Source organism: Panthera onca, chromosome A1 (genome assembly GCF_046562875.1).
Source record: "Panthera onca isolate mPanOnc1 chromosome A1, mPanOnc1 haplotype 2, whole genome shotgun sequence".
Lineage (NCBI taxonomy): Eukaryota > Metazoa > Chordata > Mammalia > Carnivora > Felidae > Panthera > Panthera onca.
Genome location: NC_138339.1, coordinates 240,175,775 through 240,198,349, shown reverse-complemented (window position 1 = coordinate 240,198,349; position 22,575 = coordinate 240,175,775). Strand labels below are relative to the sequence as shown.

At 36.4% G+C, this 22,575-nt stretch overlaps 1 protein-coding gene across 2 annotated transcripts in view; it reads left to right on the top strand.

Moving 5' to 3' along the window:
* RNF17 (ring finger protein 17) overlaps positions 1-22,575 on the top strand; it is a 112,434-nt gene that overhangs the window by 4,778 nt on the left and 85,081 nt on the right. For both annotated transcript variants that reach the window (XM_078449852.2, XM_078449838.2), the window contains exons 3-6: positions 5,478-5,569; positions 15,727-15,838; positions 16,742-16,825; positions 18,017-18,117. In XM_078449852.2, coding sequence (XP_078305978.1) covers positions 5,478-5,569; positions 15,727-15,838; positions 16,742-16,825; positions 18,017-18,117 — 389 coding nt within the window. The remainder of the gene's footprint in view (positions 1-5,477; positions 5,570-15,726; positions 15,839-16,741; positions 16,826-18,016; positions 18,118-22,575) is intronic.

The following is a 22,575-nucleotide window of genomic DNA, read 5'->3' as shown; positions in this document are numbered from 1 at the left end:
GGAGTGGGGTGCAGAGAGAGAGAGGGAGAGAGAGAATCTCAAGCAGGTTCTACAAGGTCAGAGTGGTCATGATGCAGGGCTTGAACTCATGAATCTTGAAATCATGACCTGAGCCAAAGTCAGACACTTAATCAACTGAGCCACCCAGGCACCCTTTAATCTCTAAATTCTTAATGTTCCACTTGAGATATCAGATGATGAGGATTTGTAGCCATTGTTTTCTGTCAGTGAGACAAACAAGATAGAAGCTGAAGATCTGGAATGCAGTCATAGTTCTGTCACACAAAGCCTGAGTTTCCTCATTCATGAGGTGGAAATAATACCTACTTTTCTTATAGGATTGCAAGTGAAATTTGAGTTATGTAAAAGTTCTCTACAAGCTTGAAGACCATTGAAATAAGTGTTATAATCAACCCATGATCATTTAGGTGTGGATTAATTGGTTTGTAGGTTAAACATGGTAAAAAAAAAAAAACAAAAACATACATATATGTAAATTTGTGAAGGTTTGAATTATAATGGAAACATTTACATATTAAAAGATGTCTATTTTGGAATTACATACTTTACAAATTATGGCCTTTATTGTGGGAAATTCCTTTCTCCTGTCCTTTTTTTGACGTTGGGTTCCTCAGATGTGGCTTCACTACATAGTTAAAGGGGAGCCTAGTTCCTGTGGTTGTAATGGAAGATCCCTGACAGATTCAGTCTTGTGGTGGGAAAGGGAATAAACAGACAACTGGAACTGTCTCTGCTTATATCCATCCTGTTATAATACTCAAAAAAACAGAGACATTTATTAGAACAGTAACCTTTCCCTTTTTTGGCAAATGATTTCATGCTTAGTGTCTTAAATCATTATACTTGTATTATTTTGAATAACATTTACATGAATGTTTATGGTACATTTACAAATGCTAGTTTTGATTTTATGGTTATGATAAATCTATTTTGTATCATTTTAACTAGTTCTGACTCTTACTTCAGGAGATCTGTTTCATCCTTCCCCTTTCTCCTCTTGTGCTTTTAGCCCAGGGAATTGACAAGAGACTATAATCAGATTCTTCACATGCGCTAAAGCTGATCCTTATTTAAGGGAGTCCCTTCAAGAAACCTTCCTGAAATTGTTACCACTCTTTTTTAATTTTTGAGAGAGAGAGAGAAAAAAATGAGCAGAGGAGGGTAGAAAGAGAGGGAGACACAGAATCCAAAGCAGGCTCCAGGCTCCAAGCTGTCAGCACAGAGCTGGACACAGGGCTCAAACTCACAAACTGTGAGATCATGACCTGAGCCAAAGTCGGACGCTTAACTGAGCCATCCAGGTGCCCTGTTACCACTCTTTTATTAGTTTTTAAAATTTAGATTTTTGCTTATATCTAATATTTATTTTGAATAGGAGAATGAACTAGTTTAAATTAGTAAAAAGACTGAATTTATAGACTGTTTGAGTAGTCTATAATGTAGTTTATTATTTTTATATTACATGCTCTTTTCTAAAAAGTAAGATTTAAATACTTATGTTCACATTAAGTTTATATTTATGATTTATCTTTAATGTTGAAGGCCTAGGTGTTTAAGCCTAAAATGATTCTATTCCGGATTAATAGATATACTTGTGTTCTTATTTCTGAGTTTGGGTAAACATGAATTTATCTACCGGTATTTTTTTTTTTAAGAGAGAGAGAAGGAGTGGGGGAGAGGGGCAGAGGGAGAAAGAATCTTAAGCAAACTCCACACTCAGCCCCAATGTGGGGCTCAGTCCCATGACCCTGGGATCATGACCTGAGCCAAAATCAAGAGTTGGACACTCAGCTGACTGAGCCACCCAGGCACCCCTATCTACCAGTCTTTATCTTTCATAGTTGTATGGTTTTTGATAACATTGGTTCTTTGCTTTTGATTGATATTAATGGTTACTTCATAAGCATTCTACATTTTGCACAGCAAGATGGCAGATTTTGTTCATAAGATCATACTTAGGTATCATTCCAGAAATACTGACATTGTATTGATCTATTGGACCAGAGTCCAAAAATATACCGTGTGAGAAGGGAAGGATAAGTTTTCTAATCAATAGATAATTACTATCTATTACCAGTCCCATGTGGATTAAAAATGTTAACATGCAAATTAAACATTTAAACTAAAAGAAAGCACAGATAATTGCATAATCTTGGATGGGGAAGCCTTGTTAAAACCTATCACTGAAAGCAGAAACCATAAAAGAAATACTGGCTAAATTTGACTGCACTGTTTCATTTACAGGCAGCAAAAACAAGCAAAAAACTCACCACAAATAGCAAACTGAGGGTTGCTGGAGGGGAGGTGGGTAGGGGGACGGTTTAAATGGGTGATGGGTACTGAGTATAATATGTAAGTGATAAATCACTAAATTCTACACCTGAGGCCAATATTAACACTGTTTTAACTAACTGGAATCTAAAAACTTGAAACTAAAAAAAAAAAAAACAGTGATAATTACATAATTTTTATTTTATTTTATTTTTTTTAACGTTTATTTATTTTTGAGACAGAGAGAGACAGAGCATGAACGGGGGAGGGGCAGAGACAGAGAGGGAGACACAGAATCTGAAACAGGCTCCAGGTTCTGAGCTGTCAGCAGAGAGCCTGATGCGGGGCTTGAACTCACGAACCGGGAGATCATGACCTGAGCCGAAGTCGGACGCTTAACCCACTGAGCCACCCAGGCGCCCCTCTAATTACATAATTTTTTTAAAAATGACAAGCTGTGAGGGTCGGGGAGAGAACCTGTTTTATATAACAAGTTAAGAATCTGTATACAATTTTGAAATCTTTTAGGTCAGTTGTATTTAATATTTTCTTAAATTTTCTGGAAGAGGTGTCCTCTCAAATCTGTTGATAGTAACATTAATCTCTTAACTGTGAAATGCTAAACCAAAGGGGGATAAGTGAATAGGCATATAGAAATTAAGGTTTTAGCTGCCAGTTTGGGGGTGGGATATTCTCAAAAAATAACTTTCAGTCCAATGTGTTGTGTTAATAGTAACACTTTTTCAGGATGCCTGGGTGGCTCAGTTGGTTCAGTGTTCAATTCTTGATTTTGGCTTAGGTCATGATTTCACGGTTCATGAGATGGAGCCCCAAGCTGATAGCAAAGAGCCTGCTTGGAATATTTCTCTCTCTCTTTCTCTCTCTTTCTCTCTCTTTCTCTCTCTTTCTCTCTCTTTCTCTCTCTTTCTCTCGAGCTGACGTTCAAGCCCCGCGTCAGGCTTTGTGCTGACAGCTCAGAGCCTGGAATTGCTTCAGATTCTGTGTCTCCCTCTCTCTCTGCCCCTCCCCTGCTCATGCTCTGTCTCTCTCTGTCTCAAAAATAAACAAAACATTAAAAAAAAAATTGAGTTCCCCTTTAATAGCAAACAGTTGGGGCCGCCTGGGTGGCTCAGTCGTTTTAAGTGTCTGACTTAGGCTGAGGTCTGATCTCACAGCTCCTGAGTTCAAGCCCTGTGTAGGGCTCTGTGCTGACAGCCCAGAGCCTGGAACCTGCTTAGGATTCTGTGTCTCCCTCTCTCTCTGCCCCTCACTTGCTTGCTCAGTCACTCTTTCTCTCTCTCAAAAATAAATAAAACATTAAAAAAATTTTAATAGCAAACAATGAGTATAGCTAATTTATAGACCTTAGCTGGCTTTTGAACATTGGCCGATATCCTGCAATTACTTTTAATGGCTATGTAACAAACCATTGTACATAAGTTCTGTAATTTTTTTAATATTTATTTGTTTTTGAGAGAGAGACAGAGTGTGAGCAGGGGGAGGGGGCAGAGAGAGAGACAGAGAATCTGAAGCAGGCTCCAGGCTCTGAACTGTCAGTGCAGAGCCCCACGCAGGGCTTGAACCCATGAACTGCGAGATCATGACCTGAGCTGAAGTCAGATGCTTAACCAACTGAGTTACCCAGGCACCCCAATTTTTCACTATATCTGTATATAATTCTTCAAAACCACCCCTCCCCAAAAAATTCTGAGCCAGTTCTGTTAATTTCTAACTCCAAAACAAATTAATGTTTGAATTTGTCATATTTACTTTAATGTTTGGCATTTTGATGGGCGAGAAGTAGTTATTTTCTTACTTTAAACTGTAATTCCCTGACTACTAGTGAAATAGAGCACCCTCATATGTTGACTTCAAGCTTCCCTTTTGGGAGAATCTTTAATAGATCCTGAAATATACTTTGGATATTTCCCTTTTGAATTGTTTTTTTTCCCTAACTTGTAAGAAGAGTTCATGTGATAGGGATATTAATATCTTATTCTGTATATCTTAACTATTTTCTACCAGTCTTTCACTTTTTATTACATTTAGCCTTTCAGAAATGTTTCTTTTACTTGTTTTCCTCCTCTTTAATGGTCTGGGTTTTAATTAGACCTTTCTATTTCAGAGTTATATATGTATTATGTATGCTCATTTAATTTTATGATACATATCTAAATATTTTATAATAGGTGATGTTAGGTGGGTGTATAACATCATTCTTCAAAATGATTAGCTGACTTTCTCACACTACTTGTTGAATAATCCTTCCTCTTTTTATTTATTTTTTAGTTTTTAATGTTTATTTTTGAGACAGAGACAGAGCATGAATGGGGGAGGGTCAGAGAGAGGGAGACACAGAATCTGAAGCAAGCTCTAGGTTCCGAGCTGTCAGCACAGAGCCTGATGTGGGCTTGAACTCACAGACTGAGATCATGACCTGAGCCAAAGTTGGATGCTTAACCGACTGAGCCACTCAGGCACCCCTCCTTCCTCTTTTTAATTGAAATGCCCCTTGTATTCTGTATTAAGTTTCCATATATATATGGATCTGTTTCAAGGCTCTATTCTACTCATTTATTGTGCCAGTACCTTAGCATTTTAATTACATTAGCTTTATTATCTGGTGGGATAAATAAATCTCTGCTGAATGATATGTTGAAATTTTTGTAATTCTCACATAATATATTTTCCATATGAACTGTAGAATTGTATTAATTTTATATTAGATATATTTAAGGATATTAAATCTTTGTCTCCAGGAGCTGGACATTATTCATTTATTCTGTTCTTGTTTTACGATCCCCAATAAATTCATTTTCTTTTCTTAGAACTTACTTTTTTCTTACTAAATTTATTCTTAAGTATAATTGTAGAGTTTGAACATAACTTGAGATGTCATTGTGAATATTTTAGAGTAGATTTTAAAAGTATCATTACAGCTATTTCCTTTAGAATTGTGGTAGAATTAAGCATTTTAATTAATGTTCTGTTTAATTAATAGTTGCCAAAATTAGATTTCTTCAAATATTAAAATAGGGTAAAAGCATCATACATGAACAGTTTTTTTCTTTGATTTAAAGAGAATCTTTAAGATTATCAACTTTATCTATGAATGGCACACTAGTTGTTTGAATTCCAGATAAACAGAATTTGTTGAATGACTTTGTTTTTATTCTTGTCCTAAGGTTGCTACAACTATAAATATGAGACAAGGATACTACCCAGAAGATGGATGTATTAAAGAAGATTCTTTTATAGAAAAACTGAAGCCTAAAAAGTATGTTCTATATGCACTTATTTTAGTATTTAAATTTCATGTATTTCTGAAAGGATAATTTTAGCATCATTTGTAAAATGTCATTCTTACATCAGTGTTTCTACCCCATTGTTTATAGAGTGTTCTTTATATGTTTTACATTTTTTTGAGTATAGTTGACATACAACATTACATCATTTTCAAAACAGTGATTCAACTTCTCTATATGTTATGCTATGCTCACCACAAGTGTAGCTACCATCTGTCAGCATACAGCACTATTACAGTATCATTGATTATATTCCCTGTGCTGTTCCTTTATTCCAGTGACTTACTAATTCCATAACTGGAAGCCTGTATCTCCCGTGTAGAGTGCTCTTTTATAATTTGTCTTAGCTGTTAATGGAATGGACAAACTCCTACAGAAGCAACATTAATTTGTCCTTATTTAAAGTGGCAGGGAAAAAGAATGCAAGATAAAGCTGAGAGTATCATTCTAGCAAAAGTTATTGTGGTACTGGCTGATAGTAAGATGTGGTTAAATAACCTATTTCTGTATTGATTCTTAAGTATCACGAGTATGATAGAGTGGAGGACTTTGGAAAGAGATGGTTTGAGAGGTGATTGATAAAATGAAAAGTGATAACTTGGAGATTCTTTTATTTTTCCTTTCTTCCATAAGACTGTGTGTGTGTGTGTGTGTGTGTGTGTGTGTGTGTGTGTGTGTGTGTTAGTAACGTAGAGATTTTTTTCTCAATTGGTAATGCAGAGATTTTTTAAAAACATATCTCACCCAGCTGGAAACCAGCACCTGAGTTATTATTTATTGCACTTATTTATTTATATATGTCTTCTGTTAGTCTATAAGCCCCTATAAGGGCATGGACCACATTTTATTGCTTTCTACATCCCTGGTGCCAAACACAGTAAACATGTAATAAATGTTGTGTTAGATGAAATACCATGATATTTTGACACTTGTTAGATTTTTCCATGTTTCAGTCCTCTAAGTTTACTTTTATGGTTGACTATGGAATGGATCAATGTGAAAAAATAATAAAGTTTTACTTTGCAACTTTATGAGAGTTAAAGATACTTATTAATTCGCTGAGACCCTACTCAGATGGTAATTATATTTTTGTATAAGTTTAACTTTTTAAAGCATATTTAATGTGGTCATAAATTATGTGGGAAATAAGAGAAATACAGGAAACCCTTAAGGAATGATTTCATTTGAAACCTGTCTTTTTTTTTTTTTTTATTAAGTTAGCTAACATACGGTGTAGTCTTGGCTTCAGGAGTAGATTCTTGTGATTCATCACTTACACACAACACCCAGTGCTCATCCCAACAAGTGCCCTCCTCAATGCCCATCACCCATTTTTCCCACCCACCCAACCTGTGCCCCCATCAACCCTTAGTTCTCTGTATTTAACAGTCTCTTATGGTTTGTGTCCCTCCCTGCTTGTATCTTATTTTTCCTTCCCTTCCCCTATGGTCATCTGTTAAGTTTCTCAAATTCCACTTATGAATGAAAACATATGATATCCGTCTTTCTACGACTGGTTTACTTCACTTAGCATAATACCCTCCAGTTCCATCCATGTAGTTGGAAATAGCAAAAATTCATCTCCGAATAGTACTCCATTGTGTATATATACCACATCTTCTTTATCCCTTCATCAGTTGATGGGCATTGGGCTCTTTCCTTAATTTGGTTATTGTTGATAGCGCTACTATAAACACTGGGGTGCTTGTGCCGTTTTGAATCAGCGCTCCTGTATCCTCTGGATAAATTCCTAGTGGTGCAATTTCTTCATCATGGGGTAATTCTATTTTTTGTTTTTTTGAGGAACCTCCACACTGTTTCCCAGTTTGCATTCCCACCAGCAGTGCAAGAGGGTTCCCCTTTCTCCACATCCTCACCAACATCTGTTGTTTCTGGAGTTGTTAATTTTAGCCACTCTGGCGTGAGGGGGTATTTAAATGTGGTTTTGATTTGTATTTCCCTGGTGATGAGCAATGTTGACCATCTTTTCATGTGTCTTTCTGCAATCTGGATGTCTTCTTCAGAAAAATGTCTATTCATGTCTTCTGCCCATTTCTTCACTGGATGGTGTTTCAGGTGTTGAGTTTGATAAGTTCTTTATAGGTTTTTGATACTAATCCTGTATCTGATGTGTCATTTGCAGATATCTTCTCCCATTCCATGGGTTGTCTTTTAGTTTTGCTGATTTTTTCCTTTGCTGTGCAGAAGCTTTTTATCTTGATGAGGTCCCAATACTTCATTTTTGCTTTTGTTTCCCTTGCCTCCAGAGACATGTCAAGTAAGAAGTTGGTGTAGCCGAGGTCAAAGAGGTTGCTGCCTGTTTTCTCCTCTAGGATTTTGATGGTTTCCTGTCTCACATTTAGGTCTTTCATCTATTTTGAATTTATTTTTGTGTATGGTGTAAGAAAGTAGTCTAGTTTCATTCTTCTGCATCTTACTGTCTAGTTCTCTCAGCACCATTTGTTAAAGAGACTGTCTTTTTTCCATTGGATATATTTTCCTGCTTTGTTGAAAATTAGTTGACCATATATTAGTGGGTCCGTGTCTGGGTTCTGTATTCTATTCCACTGGTCTATGTGTCTGTTTTTATGCCAATACCATATTTCCTTGATAATTACAGTTTGTAATACAGGCTAAAGCCTGGGATTGTGATGCCTCCAGCTTTGGTTTTCTGTTTCAATATTACTTTGGCTACTCGGGGTCCTTTGTGGTTCCATACAAATTTTAGGATTGTTTGTTCTAGTTCTGTGAAGAATGCTGATGTTATTTTGATAGGGACTGCATTGAATATATAGATTGATTTGGATAGTATTGACATTTTAACAATATTTGTTCTTCCAATCCATTTACATGGAATGTTTTTCCATTTCTTTGTGTCTCCTTCATTTTCCTTCATAAGCTTTCTATAGTTTTCAGCATACATATCTTTTGCATCTTTGGTTAGGTTTATTCCTAGGTATTTTATGGTTCTTGGTGCAATTGTAAATGGAATCAATTCCTTGAATCTCTTTCTGTTGCTTCATTATTGGTGTATAGAAATGCAGTCAATTTCTGTATATTTTATATCCTGCAATTCTGCTGAATTCATGTATCAGTTCTAGCAATTTTGGGGTGGAATCTTTCGGGTTTTCCATGTAGAGTATCATGTCATCTGGAGAGAATGAAAGTGTGATTTCTTTGCCAGTTTTGGAGGCCTTTTATTTCTTTGGGTTGTCTGATTGCTGAGGCTAGGACTACCAACACCATGTTAAACAAACACTGATGCAAGTGGACATCCCTGTCGTGATCCTGATCTCAGGGGAAAAGCTCTCAGTTTTTCCCCATTGAGGATGATATAGCTGTGGGCCTTTCGTATATGGCTTTTATGACATTAAGGTATGTTCCTTCTATCCCTACTTTCTTGAGGGTTTTTATTAAGAAAGGGATGCTGTATTTTGTCAAATGCTTTTTCTGCATTTGTTGACAGGATCCTATGGTTCTCACCCTTTCTTCTATTAATGTGGTGTATCATGTTGATTGATTTGCAAATATTGAACCAGCTCTGCAGCCCAGGAATGAATCCCACTTGATCATGGTGAATAATTCTTTTAATATACTGTTGAATTTGATTTGCTGGTATCTTGTTGAGAAATTTTGCATCCATCTTTATCAGGGATTTTAGACTATAATTCTCCTTTTTAGTGAAGTCTTTATCTGGTTTGGGAATCAAGGTAATGCTGGCTTCATAGAATGAGTCTGGAAGCATTCCTTCTGTTTCTATTTTCGGAACAGCTTAAAAAGTGTAGGTATTAACTCTTCTTTAATGCCTGGTAGAATTCCTCTGGGAAGCCATCTGGTCCTGGACTCTTATTTGTTGGGAGATTTTTGATAACCCGTTCAATTTCTCTGCTGGTTATGGGTCTGTTCAAATTTTTTGTTTCTTCCCATTTGCATTTTGGTAATCTGTGAGTGGTTAGTAATTTTTCCATTTCTTCCAGTTTGTCTAGTTTGTTGGCATATAATTTTTCATAGTATTCTCTAATAATTCTTTGTATTTCTGTGGTATTGGTTGTGATCTCTCCTTTCATTTGTGATTTTATCTATTTGGATCCTCTCTATTTTCTTTTTGAGACGTCCGACTAGGGATTTATCAATTTTGTTTATTCTTTCAAAAAACCAGCTCTTAGATTCATTAATCTATTCTACTGTTTTCTTGGATTTTATATTGTTTATTTCTGCTTCAATCTCTATTTCTCTTCTTCTGCTGTTTTTTTAAATTTTTTTTTCAACGTTTTTTATTTATTTTTGGGACAGAGAGAGACAGAGCATGAACAGGGGAGGGACAGAGAGAGAGGGAGACACAGAATCGGAAACAGGCTCCAGGCTCTGAGCCATCAGCCCAGAGCCTGACGCGGGGCTCGAACTCACGGACCGTGAGATCGTGACCTGGCTGAAGTCGGACGCTTAACCGACTGCGCCACCCAGGCGCCCCATCTTCTTCTGCTGTCTTTGAGCTTTCTTTGCTGCTGTCTTTCTAGTTCCTTTAGGTGTGAGGCTAGGTTGTGTATTTGGGACTTTTCTTGCCTCTTGAGATAGGCCTGGATTGCAATGTATTTTCCTCTTAGGACTGCCTTTGCTCCATCCCAAAGGGTTTGGACTGTCATGTTTTCATTTTCATTTGTTTCCATATATTTTTTTCATTTCTTCTTTAATTGGTTAACCCATTCATTCTTTAGTAGGGTGTTCTTTAATCTCCATGTATTTGGAGGCTTTCCAAATTTTTTCTTGCGGTTGATTTCAAGTTTTTTAACGTTTGTGATCTGAAAATATGCATGGTGTGATCTCAATCCTTTTATATTGGTTGGGGGCTGTTTTGTGACCCAGTATATGATCTGTTTTAGATAATGTTTCATGTACATTCAAGAAGAATGTGTATTCTGCTGCTTTTGGATGAAAGTTCTGAATACATCTGTTAAGTACATTTGGTCTAATGTGTCATTCAGAGCCTTACAGTTTCCTTGCTGATTTTCTGTCTGGATAATCTACCCATTGTTGTAAGTGGAGTATTGAAGTCCCCTACAATCACAGTATTACTATCTATACATTTATTTATGTTTGTGATTAATTGATATATATATTTGGATGCTTCCACGTTGGGGCTACAAGCATTTACATTTGTTAGCTTTTCTTGATAGATAGACCCCTTAATTATGATGTAATGCCCTTCTTCATTTCTTGTTACAGTCTTTGTTTTAAAATCTAGTTTGTCTGATATAAATATAGCTACTTTGGCTTTCTTTTGCCGTCCAGAGCATGATAGATGGTTCTCCATGCCCTCACTTTCAATCTGCAGGTGTCCTCAGGTCTAAAATGAGTCTCTTGTAGGCAGCATGTAGATGGATCTTCTTTTTTTCCTTTTTTTTTTTTAAAATCCATTCTGATACCCTGTGTCTTTTGATTGAGGCATTTAGTCCATTTACATTCTGAGTTATTATTGAAAGATATGAACTTAGTGCCACTGTGTTATCCCTAGATTTCGTACTTGTGGTGATGTCTCTGGTCCTTCATAGTCTTTGCTGCTTTCCACTCATATAGTCCCCCTTAGGATCTCCTGCAGGGTTGGTTTAACGGTCATGAACTCCTTCAGTTTTTGTTTGTCTGGGAAAGCCTTTATCTTTCTTTCTATTCTGAATGACAGGCTTGCTGGATAAAGGATTCTTGGCTGCATATTTTTCCTGTTCAGCACATTGAAAATTTCGTGCCACTCCCTTCTGGCCTGCCAAGGTTCAGTGGACAGGTCTGCTACTACCCTTATGTGTCTACCCTTGTAGGTTGAGGCCCATTTGTCCCTAGCTGCTTTCAGAATTCTCTCTTTATCTTTGTATTTTGCCAGTTTCACTATATGTCATGGTGTTGACCTGTTTTTGTTGATTTTGAAGGGAGTTCTTTGTGCTTCTTGGACTTGGATGTCTGCTTCCTTCCCCAGATTAGGGAAGTTCTCAGCTATAATTTGTTCAAATAAATCTTCTGCCCCTTTCTCTCTCTAATCTTCTTCTGGAACTCCCTATGATACAGATATTATTTTGTTTCATTGAATCACTTAGGTCTCTAATTCTCCCTCATTGTCTAGTAATTTTCTTTCCCTCTTTTTTTGAGATTTATCATTTTACATAATTTTATCTATTTTGCCTACTCTCCCCTCTTCTTTTTCCATCTTCCCTGTCACTGCATCTATTTTATTTTGGATCTCATTTATAGCATTTATTAATTCATCATGACTGTTTCTTAGGTCTTTGATCTCTGTAGCAGTAGATTCTCTGCTGTCTTCTATGCTTTTTTTTCAAGCCCAGCTATTAGTCTTATGACTGTTATTCTAAATTCCTGTTCATATATATTGTTTATATCTGTTTTGAGCAATTCTGGCTGTCATTTCTTCCTGGTATTTCTTTTGAGGAGAATTCTTCCATTTCATCATTTTGGCTAGGTTTGTGTCTTTTACATGTTTTAATAGCTTGTTATGTGTCCTGTAACTGTGAGAACTGCTATATTAAAAAGGGGTGGGTGATGGGTATTGAGGAGGGCACCTTTTGGGATGAGCACTGGGTGTTGTATGGAAACCAATTTGACAATACATTTCATATATTGGAAAAAAAAAAAAAAAAAAGGGTCATACACTATCCAGGGCCTGGCCTTCAGGAGGTGTTTTTAGAGTGTGTTGGTGCACTCTGTTGTTGTGTATTTGGCTGCTCTACTCCACTGATCAGTCTTCTACAAAGCTCCTCCTTACTCATCGTGGTGGATTGTTTAGACCTTCTGACAGGTGTGCTTTGATTTTTCGTTGAAGTAACCCTGAAAGAAAGGAAAGGGAAGGGGACCTGATCCCATAGAAAGAGAAAAATGAAAGGGGAAAAAGAAAAAAAAAAAAAAAAAAAACAAGCAGAGAATCAGAGAAACTATAAGTCTTAATCCAGAGAAGGAGAAAGGAAAATAAAGAAGGAGATCTAGAAAAGGTGTAAAAAGAATAAAAATGCCTGATTACACAAAGAAACAAAGCAGAGAAAGAACAAGAAGAAAATTTATATATATACATTAAGAATTGACCAAAAATCAAATCTGAAAGTATGAACCTGATTCCAAAGGAAAAAAAGAAGAGAATATAAAGAAAAAGAAGAGAGAAGAGAAGGAAAGGAAGAGAAGAGGGGGAAAAAAAGAGCAACAGACTAACATACAAAATCACAGGACAGGGGCATCTGGGTGTCTCAGTGAGTTAAGCATCCAGCTTTGGCTCAGGTCATGATCTCATGGCTCCTGAGTTCAAGCCCTGCATCAGGCTCTGTGCTAACAGCTTGGAGCCTGCTTCAGATTCTGTGTCTCCCTCTCTCTCTGCCCCTCTCCCACTCGTGCTCTGCCTCTCTCTCAAAAATAAGACAGTTGTCTGTTGGTATCTGGGACCAGTGACTGTGCTGGTCTGGAGGAGAGGTCAGCTACCTGCTATGGGTCAGTCTCGCTCCAGTAGATAAGCAGTTGCCAGGCACGGAGGGGTGGGGTTTAGTGTAAGCGGGTCCTGCTCCATGGGGGGCCACTGTCCTGTTCCCTGAAGCCCCACTGTGTTGATGATGGGGAGAAAAATGGTGACACCCCAGTCTCTCCTCCCCAGACCAGGAGTCTCAAACTATGCTGTTAAGGCAGCCCTTACAGGGTAGCGTGGGCAGTGGGCTTGTCTGCTCCACAGTTGTCCCACGCCTCCTAGGTGGTTGGCTTGGATTCAAAACCTGATGTCTTAAAGGATCCCACACCATGAAGACCTAGTTCTGGGGTAGTGCTGCTCTGCCCTGCCAATATGGCTAGCACCTTCAGGATCTTTTGTCCTTGGAAGGGCAACATACCCTCTTTCCACAGCACTCAAGGGAGGGGACTGTTCTCTCCCAATGCACCCCTGAGATTGCTACCAGGCCCGGGGACCAGCTTCTCTCCCCACTAGCACATGCACATGCACATGGTCTGGAGAGTCATGCACTTTTGAAATCTCCATTCTTCAGCTCCTAAGGCTGTTTGCAGAGTAGAGACTGGTACTCTCCGTGTTTCTCGTTCCCCAGTCCGTGGTCCGGAGAAGTTTTTTCTTGTCCTAACACAAAACCACAATCCATAGCTTCTCTTTCTCTCCCTTTCGTCTCTGTACATAAAGGGATCCCTCCCCTCCATGCCCATGCTATTTTATGTCCCCCAATTTGCATACACACACCTCTGTCCCACCAAACTATCTCCTTCCACCTGTGGAGGTTTTTCTGTCATTCCCCAGATGGATTTCCTGTGTGTTCCAAGTGTTCTGACCTCAATACAGCTGTGTTTGAGGGAGGAGGGAAATCCTGGTCCCCCTACTTCTCCACCATCTTAACTTCTTAAAACCTTTCCGTTTTGTTAATGGCACTGAGCATCTGTAAATCACTCTAGTTCCTCATATTCCATCCAGTTTGTCTCCTGTAAACTCTAACTTCCACAGTATCTTCCATATTCATAATTTATCTTTCATTTCTACTTAGTCTTTTTTGACTACCTTCTTAGTACATCCATACTCTTCCCTGCTCCATGCTTCTTCATTACCTATCTAAATAAAATCCAAAATTTTTTAGACTTAGCATTCATAGTCTTTCACATGACTGCTGCAGCTTCTCTGTCTGGACTTCAACGGGTACTTCAACAGAAACCGAAAGAATAGTTATCTCTGTAGGTAGTAAACCACTTAGCTAAAGTCTGGCAACTGGGTATTGAGAGAACCAGTGGAACTCTGGCTTACTGAGTACCAACGCCTATATTTGTATTCCTCCAGGCATTTCCTCCAAATGCTCTGTGTGAAATGATTAGAATCAATCTTTAGGAATCTTTTTGGTTCCTTGTGACTCAATGGCCTCAACAAATTTGAGTCCCTGCAGAAGTCCAGCAGATGACTTACTGGTGAGGTAGACAGAGTTTAAACAATGAGTGGTATGAATTGTGGCAGACAAAAGAAGGCCCCTCCAAAGGAGGTGGCCCATTCTCAGCTCCAGTCAATTATTTCTGTGTGTTAAGACAAATCCAGTGTTGCCAAATCTTCCTTTTTATTCCCCCAAGAGAAGATCGACATTTAGACTTCTGTGTGAAATTTTCTGACTTTTTAAAACTTATATAAGTTAAATATGATTATGTGTTTGTCTAGATATATATCATGTAGTATGGTTATAAAGTGAAATTTCACTTTCAGAAGTAGATAAATCCATATTAAGTACCCAAATTTTTTCCAAATTACTGTTTTTTTTTAAGTTCTCCATACCAAGTATACTTATGTTAGAACCTCCTATTCCCTAAATTCAGTAGAGTGTGGTTTAAAATAATTGTTTATTTTTAAATAAACATCCCTTGATACATAATGTATTTCCTTCCTGATTTATCTTTAATATCTTGAAACAGGAATTGAAAAATGGACTTCTTGGGGCTAATGTATTCACATGTTTTCAAGAACATGAATACTCACTTTTCAAAGTAATTGAATGTTTAAAATTTGTCTATTTTTTCTGTAAAGGTAACATATTTAAACAACATAATTTCTTCCGTAAACTATCTTAGGCTTATGACTAAGTAAACACCTAAGAGTTTACTATATGTGAGCCAATATAGGGAGATACAAAAATAAAATAGGCAAGAAGTCTAGCATGTGTAGATAAGAAACTGAACTTTTTCTTTTCACATTAACTTACCTGGTAAATTCATTACCTTTTTGTAAATTATCCAGGCCTGTGAGTACATTCTGTTAATAGCTGGCATTTGTATATAAGTAATTGAGCTTAAAGGCAGTTCAGTGGTTATCAACACCTCTACCAAAAAATAATCAGGTAAGGAGAGGTAACTAGGAGATTAAAGCACAATTTATACTGTAAGCCCTTATTTTTAGGGATTTGCTAAGAAGTTGAATTCTTGGTTAAAATTAAGTTTTATATGAAAGCCTGTTTAGCCATTGCTTCTCTCTTTGCTTATTATAAATGAGAATGAACAGTACATGTTAGTATTATGTAATACATCATATGAATTATTTTTGATGGACAGTAAAAATGAGAATAGAAGGTTAAAACTGTTATATTAATGTGGTATCTGAAATAATGTACTTGACATTTTTCAGGATAAGGAATTGTTCTCAGGACTTTAAAAAGACTACTGATCAGCTAACTATTGGTTTGGAACATTCAACATCCACACACAAGACTATTTTGAACTCCTCAACTGTAATGGCGGTATGAAAAAATGTTGCTTATGAAGTAAGATGAAACCAAACATTTTTACTTTGTGTCTGGTAGCTTAATTCTTGTCTCTTCTCAAGGTTCCTATAATTATAGATTTTTTGGAAGCATGAAGGTAAGCGGTAAACCTATACTCCTTACTTGAATCTCTTGTTGTATTATAATTATGCTTGAACAATTCTTATTTCTTCCTAAGGCAGCCCATTCTCCTTTGACCAACTCTGTAGTGTTCTTGACATTTAACCATATGTAGGTTCCCTTTGAACCTAGTTATTGAATCCTATTACATGAAACTTGTATAAAGTACAGGTTTTAAATTCTAAAGGTGATTTTTCAAATCATTTTAATGGCAGCTAAAAGGTCTAACATTTGCTATGATGATGATGGTGATGTTATTGTTGGAAGATTGAATCTTACCTGTTACTGTAAAATAATGTATTGTTTTAGTTTAAGATTAGAAATAAATTCCAAAATACTATTATTAAAGAGAACTTTGGTGATCTGGGGAATGGAGAAAGCACTTAATTTTGCTATCTTTTACTTCAAGTTTAAATTTTAACATAGCCAAATTATAATCTTCTTTAAAAACTTAATTTTTACATGTGTGTGCATTTATTGCCATAATTTTTTCAAAATAGTTTTAAGTTGCAGAATATTCCATTTTTTTAAAAAAGGTCTCTAAAAAAATCTGGAATACCATAATCAAAACTCTAAAATGTTAATGGTTTTGAATTTCTGGGTAAGTAGGATTGAAAGTGTTGTTTTTATTATGTTCAGACTTCTATGGTGGTCTGTTGCTTTTGTAACCAAAATTGTAGCTTGATGTTTTTGCAACTAATACAGTGTATCTAAGCATCTATTTTTATATTTGTATGTGGTCCCCCTTCCCCTTCTTAGGAAAGTAAAACTGCAGAAGAAGAAATTGAGGAAGCGTTGAAGATAGCGGGCTATAATTTTGAACAATTAAGTGTTGCTGTAAAAGTAAGCATTTTGAATGATTAAAGCCTATTGTGAATTAAGGCATGTTCTTTAAATGTGTTCATCTGGATTTTTTTTTTTTTTTACTGAAGTTGGAGCTTAGCACTGAGTTATTGAACAGGATAATCTAATGGTAGAGAAACATACAAAAGAATGGAAAACTCCCATGGCCTGCTGAGATTGGTCTCTTAGCATTGTTGTGCTAGCAGCCTACTGAAACTGGAGCACTATTAAGGAACCATGATTCTTTCTTGCTGTGAGCTGAAGTTTGTCTTGAAAGTATCGTAGATCATCTTTCTAACATTGCGTATTACTCAGCTGAATACCCTAACACAGAGCCTTGTTCTCTTTCCTTCCTTACTCCATCCCCCAAAAGAGAGACTCACTTGGTGACAAAAACAAACTCCTAAGCACCTAATAACAACAAATTAACAACCAAGGCAATCAAAAGAGTATAGCAGATGTGGGAGTTAAGACCTCAACATATGAATTTGGGAGGGGGGCAGACAAAATTCACCCTATAACAGCCTGCCCTCTGAAACCCACCTCCAGATTCATGTCCTTTTCACATGCAAAATACATTCACCCCATCCCTTCAGCATCAAGTCTAAGACCAGAATCTATTCTAAATATCTTCTAAATCAGGTATGGCTGGGGTTCAGGGTATGATTCAGTTTTTCCAACATTGGTTGTACAGGTATGGGATTGCTGTTCCTATTCTAAAAGGGAGAAATTGGAAGGAAAAAAAATGGGTCATACATCTTAAGCAACAATTCTTTGTCAAAAAGTTTAAAGATGTGGAATAGTTAACATTTTAACTCAAGTATGTTTTTTTAATATTATATATTAAGGTTCTTTCATTTAAGGAATCCTTCCAGAGACAAATTCAGCTATCCAGAGTGGCTCTTCCTGTAATGATAAAAAGGAATAAGAAATTTAGAAAACGTAGTGGATTTTCTAGGCCTTTTTGCCAGTTTATTGGTACTCAGTGTCAACAGAGGTGTGATCTTGATGACAAGTAACAGGATTTAAAGTTGGAACCTTATAATTTATTCCATTTTTATCACCTAATCTCCTTTGTGTTGTTATTTTGAAAAGCCTAATAAGTACCTGTTACTTTTAAAATTATTTAAACAGTACAATTTCTATAAAATAAAAATACCAAATTAGGTCTTTGTATTATGTTCTTTCCAGATGCTTGAACACATACACAGTGAAACAAAAGCAGAAACAGTCAGTCTTATAGAGGTTCTGGAGAAACAGTTTGATCAACTTTTTACTTCTCTTGATTCCAGGTAATAACTTAAAAATATAGATTCAGGGTGCCTGGGTGGCTCAAGTGTCCATCTCTTGATTTCAGCTGAGATCATGATCTCACAGTTCCTAGATTTGAGCCCTGTATCAGGCTCTGTGCTGACAGTGCAGGGCCTGCTTGGGATTCCCTCTCTGCCCCTCCCTTGAGCACACTAGGTCTCTGTCTCTCTCAAAATAAATAACTAAAACTTAAAAAAAAATAGAAACTCAATGAAACTGAAGTTTTTAACATTAGCTTGTCACTTTATTTCTTTGTATAAATTGAAGTAATGAGTAACTTTTGAATGAGTTTGGAAGGTAATGGGTGATTCCTACAGGTTGATGTCTACAACTTGAAAACAAAGAACAATTTGTACATTTTAAAAACTTTTTGGCTATTTGCCATCTGGTTCTAAAGCTAACTTAAATAAACTTCTTTCTTAAAGCAGCACGGAAAATTATTTTAAAAATCTGAATCCATGTTGCAGAATTTTGCTTACTTGAAAAATGCAAACATGCTTTTTCTTCTACATCATTCTATCATTTTTCATTGTTTATTTGCATCAGAGAAAGTAATACTAACACTCATTTCTAGACATACCACACAGTTACATATCCATCACTTTAAAAACTCTGATATACATGATCTTTAATTTTTTTCTTTCAAAATTTTATTTAAATTCAACTTAGTTATCATATAATGTAGTTTTGGTTTCAGAAGTGGAATTTAGTGATTCTTCACCCAGTGCTCATCCCAAGTGCTCTCCTTAATGCCTATTACCCATTTAGCCCATACCCCCTACCTCCAGCAACCTTCAGTTTGTTCTCTATAGTTAAGTCTTATTTGCCTCCATCTATTTTTATCTTATTTTTCCTTCCCTTCCCCTATGTTCATCTGTTTCTTAACAAAATCATATGGTGAAATCATATATTATCTGTCTTTCTGTGACTTATTTCACTTAGCATAATACACTCTAGCTCCATCCATGTTGTTGCAAATGGCAAGATTTCATTCTTTTTGATGCCTAATATTCCGTGTATGTGTACACATACACACACACACACACACATATATATATATAGGGTGGTATATATATATATATATATATATATATATATATATATATATATATATATATGGTGGTATTGTGTATATATATATGCACCCACGTGTATGTATACGTGTGTATACATATATATATATATGTATACACACGTATACATAATACATTTTCTTTATTCATTAGTTGATGGACATTTGGGCTCTTTCTGTAATTTGGCTATTGTTGAAGTGCTGCTATAAATATTGGAGTTCATGTGCCCCTTCAAATTGGAAAGATAAAGACAGAACTACCCTATGGCTCAGCAATTGCACTCCTAAGTATTTATCGAAAGGATACAAAAATACTGATCTTTAATAATTTTTAATCACATTTTTCTTTTTTTTTTAATTTTTTAAAATGTTCATTTATTCATTTTGAGAGAGAAAGCATGAACAGGGGAGGGGCAGAGAGAGAGAGAGAGAGAGAGAGAGAGAATCCCAAGCAGGCTTCACCCTGTGAGAGCAGAGCCCAACATGGGGCTTGATCCCACAAACAGAGATCACCACCTGAGCCGAGATCATGACCTGAACCAAAACCAAGAGTCAGATGCTAAACAACTGAGCCACCTAGGTGCCTCCAATTTTTAATCACATTTTTCAATTCAAGAAATAGGATCATAAAAGTTTCAACATGCCAAAAGTAATATAATTAGTAACAGTATTTGTCCATGGACTCTTAGTGCTTTTTTCTTTTTTTTTAATCCCATTAGGATGCCTCGGACATAGTCTTCAATATACTATGAATGAAATAGGTTGATTTCTTTAGTCTGCCATATTGGTATTATCGATATCACATGTGGTCGTTAATTATAACATTTAAGTTACAAGTCATGTGCATGCATTTTACACTTTTTTATGGTGGAAAATATACATAACAAAGATTACCTTGTTAGTCATTTTTTAATGTCCAGTTTAGTGCCATATGATAATTTTATGTTTAACTTTTTGAGGAAACACCAAAGTTTTCCACTGTAGCTATACATTTTACATTCCCACCAGTAGTACATGGGGTTCCAGTTTCCTCACCAACAATGTTGTTTTCTGGGTTTTTTTAATAATCATATCCTAATGAATATGAAACACTAATCTTGTGGGTTTTTTGCATTTTCCTCATGACTGGTTGGTTATGTTGAGTATTTTTTCATGTGCGTATTTATTCCTCATTTATATATCTTTTTTGAAGAAAAGTCTATTCAGGTCCTTTTTTTGGACTGGATTATTTATTTTGTTGTTGGGTTGTTGGGTTGTAGGAGTTCTTTATACATTAATGATATTAATCCTGTATCAGATCTGTCATTTTCAGAGACTTTTTTCCCATTCTGTGGATTGCCTTTTCACTCTTTGCCTTTTCATGAAAGTTATTGATAAAGTTCTATTTACTTTTTTCTTTTTTTGCCTGTGCTTTTGGTGTCCTATCTAAGAAATCATCACTGAATCTAATGTTACGAAGCTTTTGCCCTATGTTTTCTTCTAAGAATTTTACAGTTTTAGCTGTTACACTTAGTCTTTGATTGATTTTGAGTGAACTTTTGTGTATGGTATGAGAGAAGGGTCCAATTTCATTCTTTTCCATGTGGATGTCTTTTCTCAGCACCATTTGTTGAAAAGACGGTTTTTTCTCTGTTGAATGTCTTGGCATGCTTGTCAGTACTCAGTTAACCGTATCTTGTGAGGGTTTATTTCTGGGATCTGTGTTCCATCAGTCTGTCTGTTATTATGCCAGTAGCACACTTTTTTGATTACCGTAGCTTTGTAGCAAGTTTTGAAATCGGGTTGTGTGAGTTCTCCAACTTTGTTCTTTTTCAAAACTATTTTGGCAATTTGTGGTCCCTTGAGATTCCGTATGACTTTTTTAGGGTGGGTTTTTCTGTTCTGCCTGAAACATCACTGAGATTTTGATAGAGACTGCATTGCATTGTAGATTGCTTTGGGTGGTATTGTCAACAATATTAGGTCTTCCAATCCATGAATGTGGGATGTCTTTCCTCTTATTTTTGTCTTCTTTCATTTCTTTCAGTAATCTGGCATAGTGTATAAGTGTACAGACTGTTCCCTCCTTGTCTGTTTATTCCTAACTATATTCTTTTGTGTTTTGTGTTAAAGGAATTGTTTTCTTAATTTCCTTTTCAGACTGTTAATGTATAGAAATGTGTCTAGTTTTTGTGTGTTGATTTTGTAGCCTACATCTTTGCTAAATTCATTTATCAGCCCTGCTAGTATATGTATGGCCTCTTTAGGGTTTTGTACATACAAAATCATGTCATGTGCAAAAATAGATAATTTAAACTTCTTTTCAATTTGGGTGTCTTTTATTTATTTTTTGCCTAACTACTCTGGCTAGAACGTAACAATAATATGTTAAATAGCATTGGCCAAAACACATCCTGATCTTGTTTCTGATCTTAGTGAAGAACTGACAGCTTTTTCTCTAACTAGTGTAATGTTAGCTGTGGGTTTTTCATATATAGCCTTTACGTTGATGTAATCTCCCTCAATTCCTGCTTCTTTTAGTGTTTTTATAATGAAAGGGTGTTGAAATATGTCATCCTTTTTCTAAATTTTTTTAACGCTTATTTATTATCAAGAGACAGAGAGAGACAGAGCATGAGCATGGGAGGGACAGAGAGAGGGGGAGACACAGAATCCGAAGCAGGCTCCAGGCTCTGAGCTGTCAGCACAGAGCCTGACGCAGGTCTCGAACTCATAAACCGCAAGATCATGGCCTGAGCTGAAGTTGGACGTTTAACCAACTGAGCCCCCCAGGTGTCCCTATGTCATCCTTTTTCTGCATCGATTGAGGGGATCATGTAGGGATTTTCACTTCTTTCTGCTGTGGTATTAATGTTGTGGTATTAACGTTAGTTGATTTTCATGTGTTGAATCATCTGTGCAATGTAGGAATAAATCCCACTTGGTCATGATGTATTCTCCTTTTAATATGCTGCTGAATTCAATTTGCTAATATTTTGTTGAGGATTTTGCATATAATAATCAAAATCATATTTGTAGTTTTCTTGTAGTGTCTGCATATGGCTTTGATAATGCTGGCCTCTTAGAATAAGTTAGAAAGTGTTCCCACCCCTTCAATTTTTTGGAAGGGTTTGAGGAGGATTGTTGTTAATTCTTTAAATTTTTCGTAGAATTCACCAGTGCAGCCATCTGGCCCAGAGCTTTTCTTTGATAGCTCGTGGGTTGGAGCCCTGTGTCAGGTTCTGTGCTGACAGCTCAGAGCCTGGAGCCTGCTTCTGATTTCTGTGTCTTCCTCTGTCTCTGTTCTTCCTCCCACTCATGCTCTCTCTCTTTCAAAAATAAATAAACATTTAAAAAAATAAAAAAATAAAATCTTATTGTATATGTG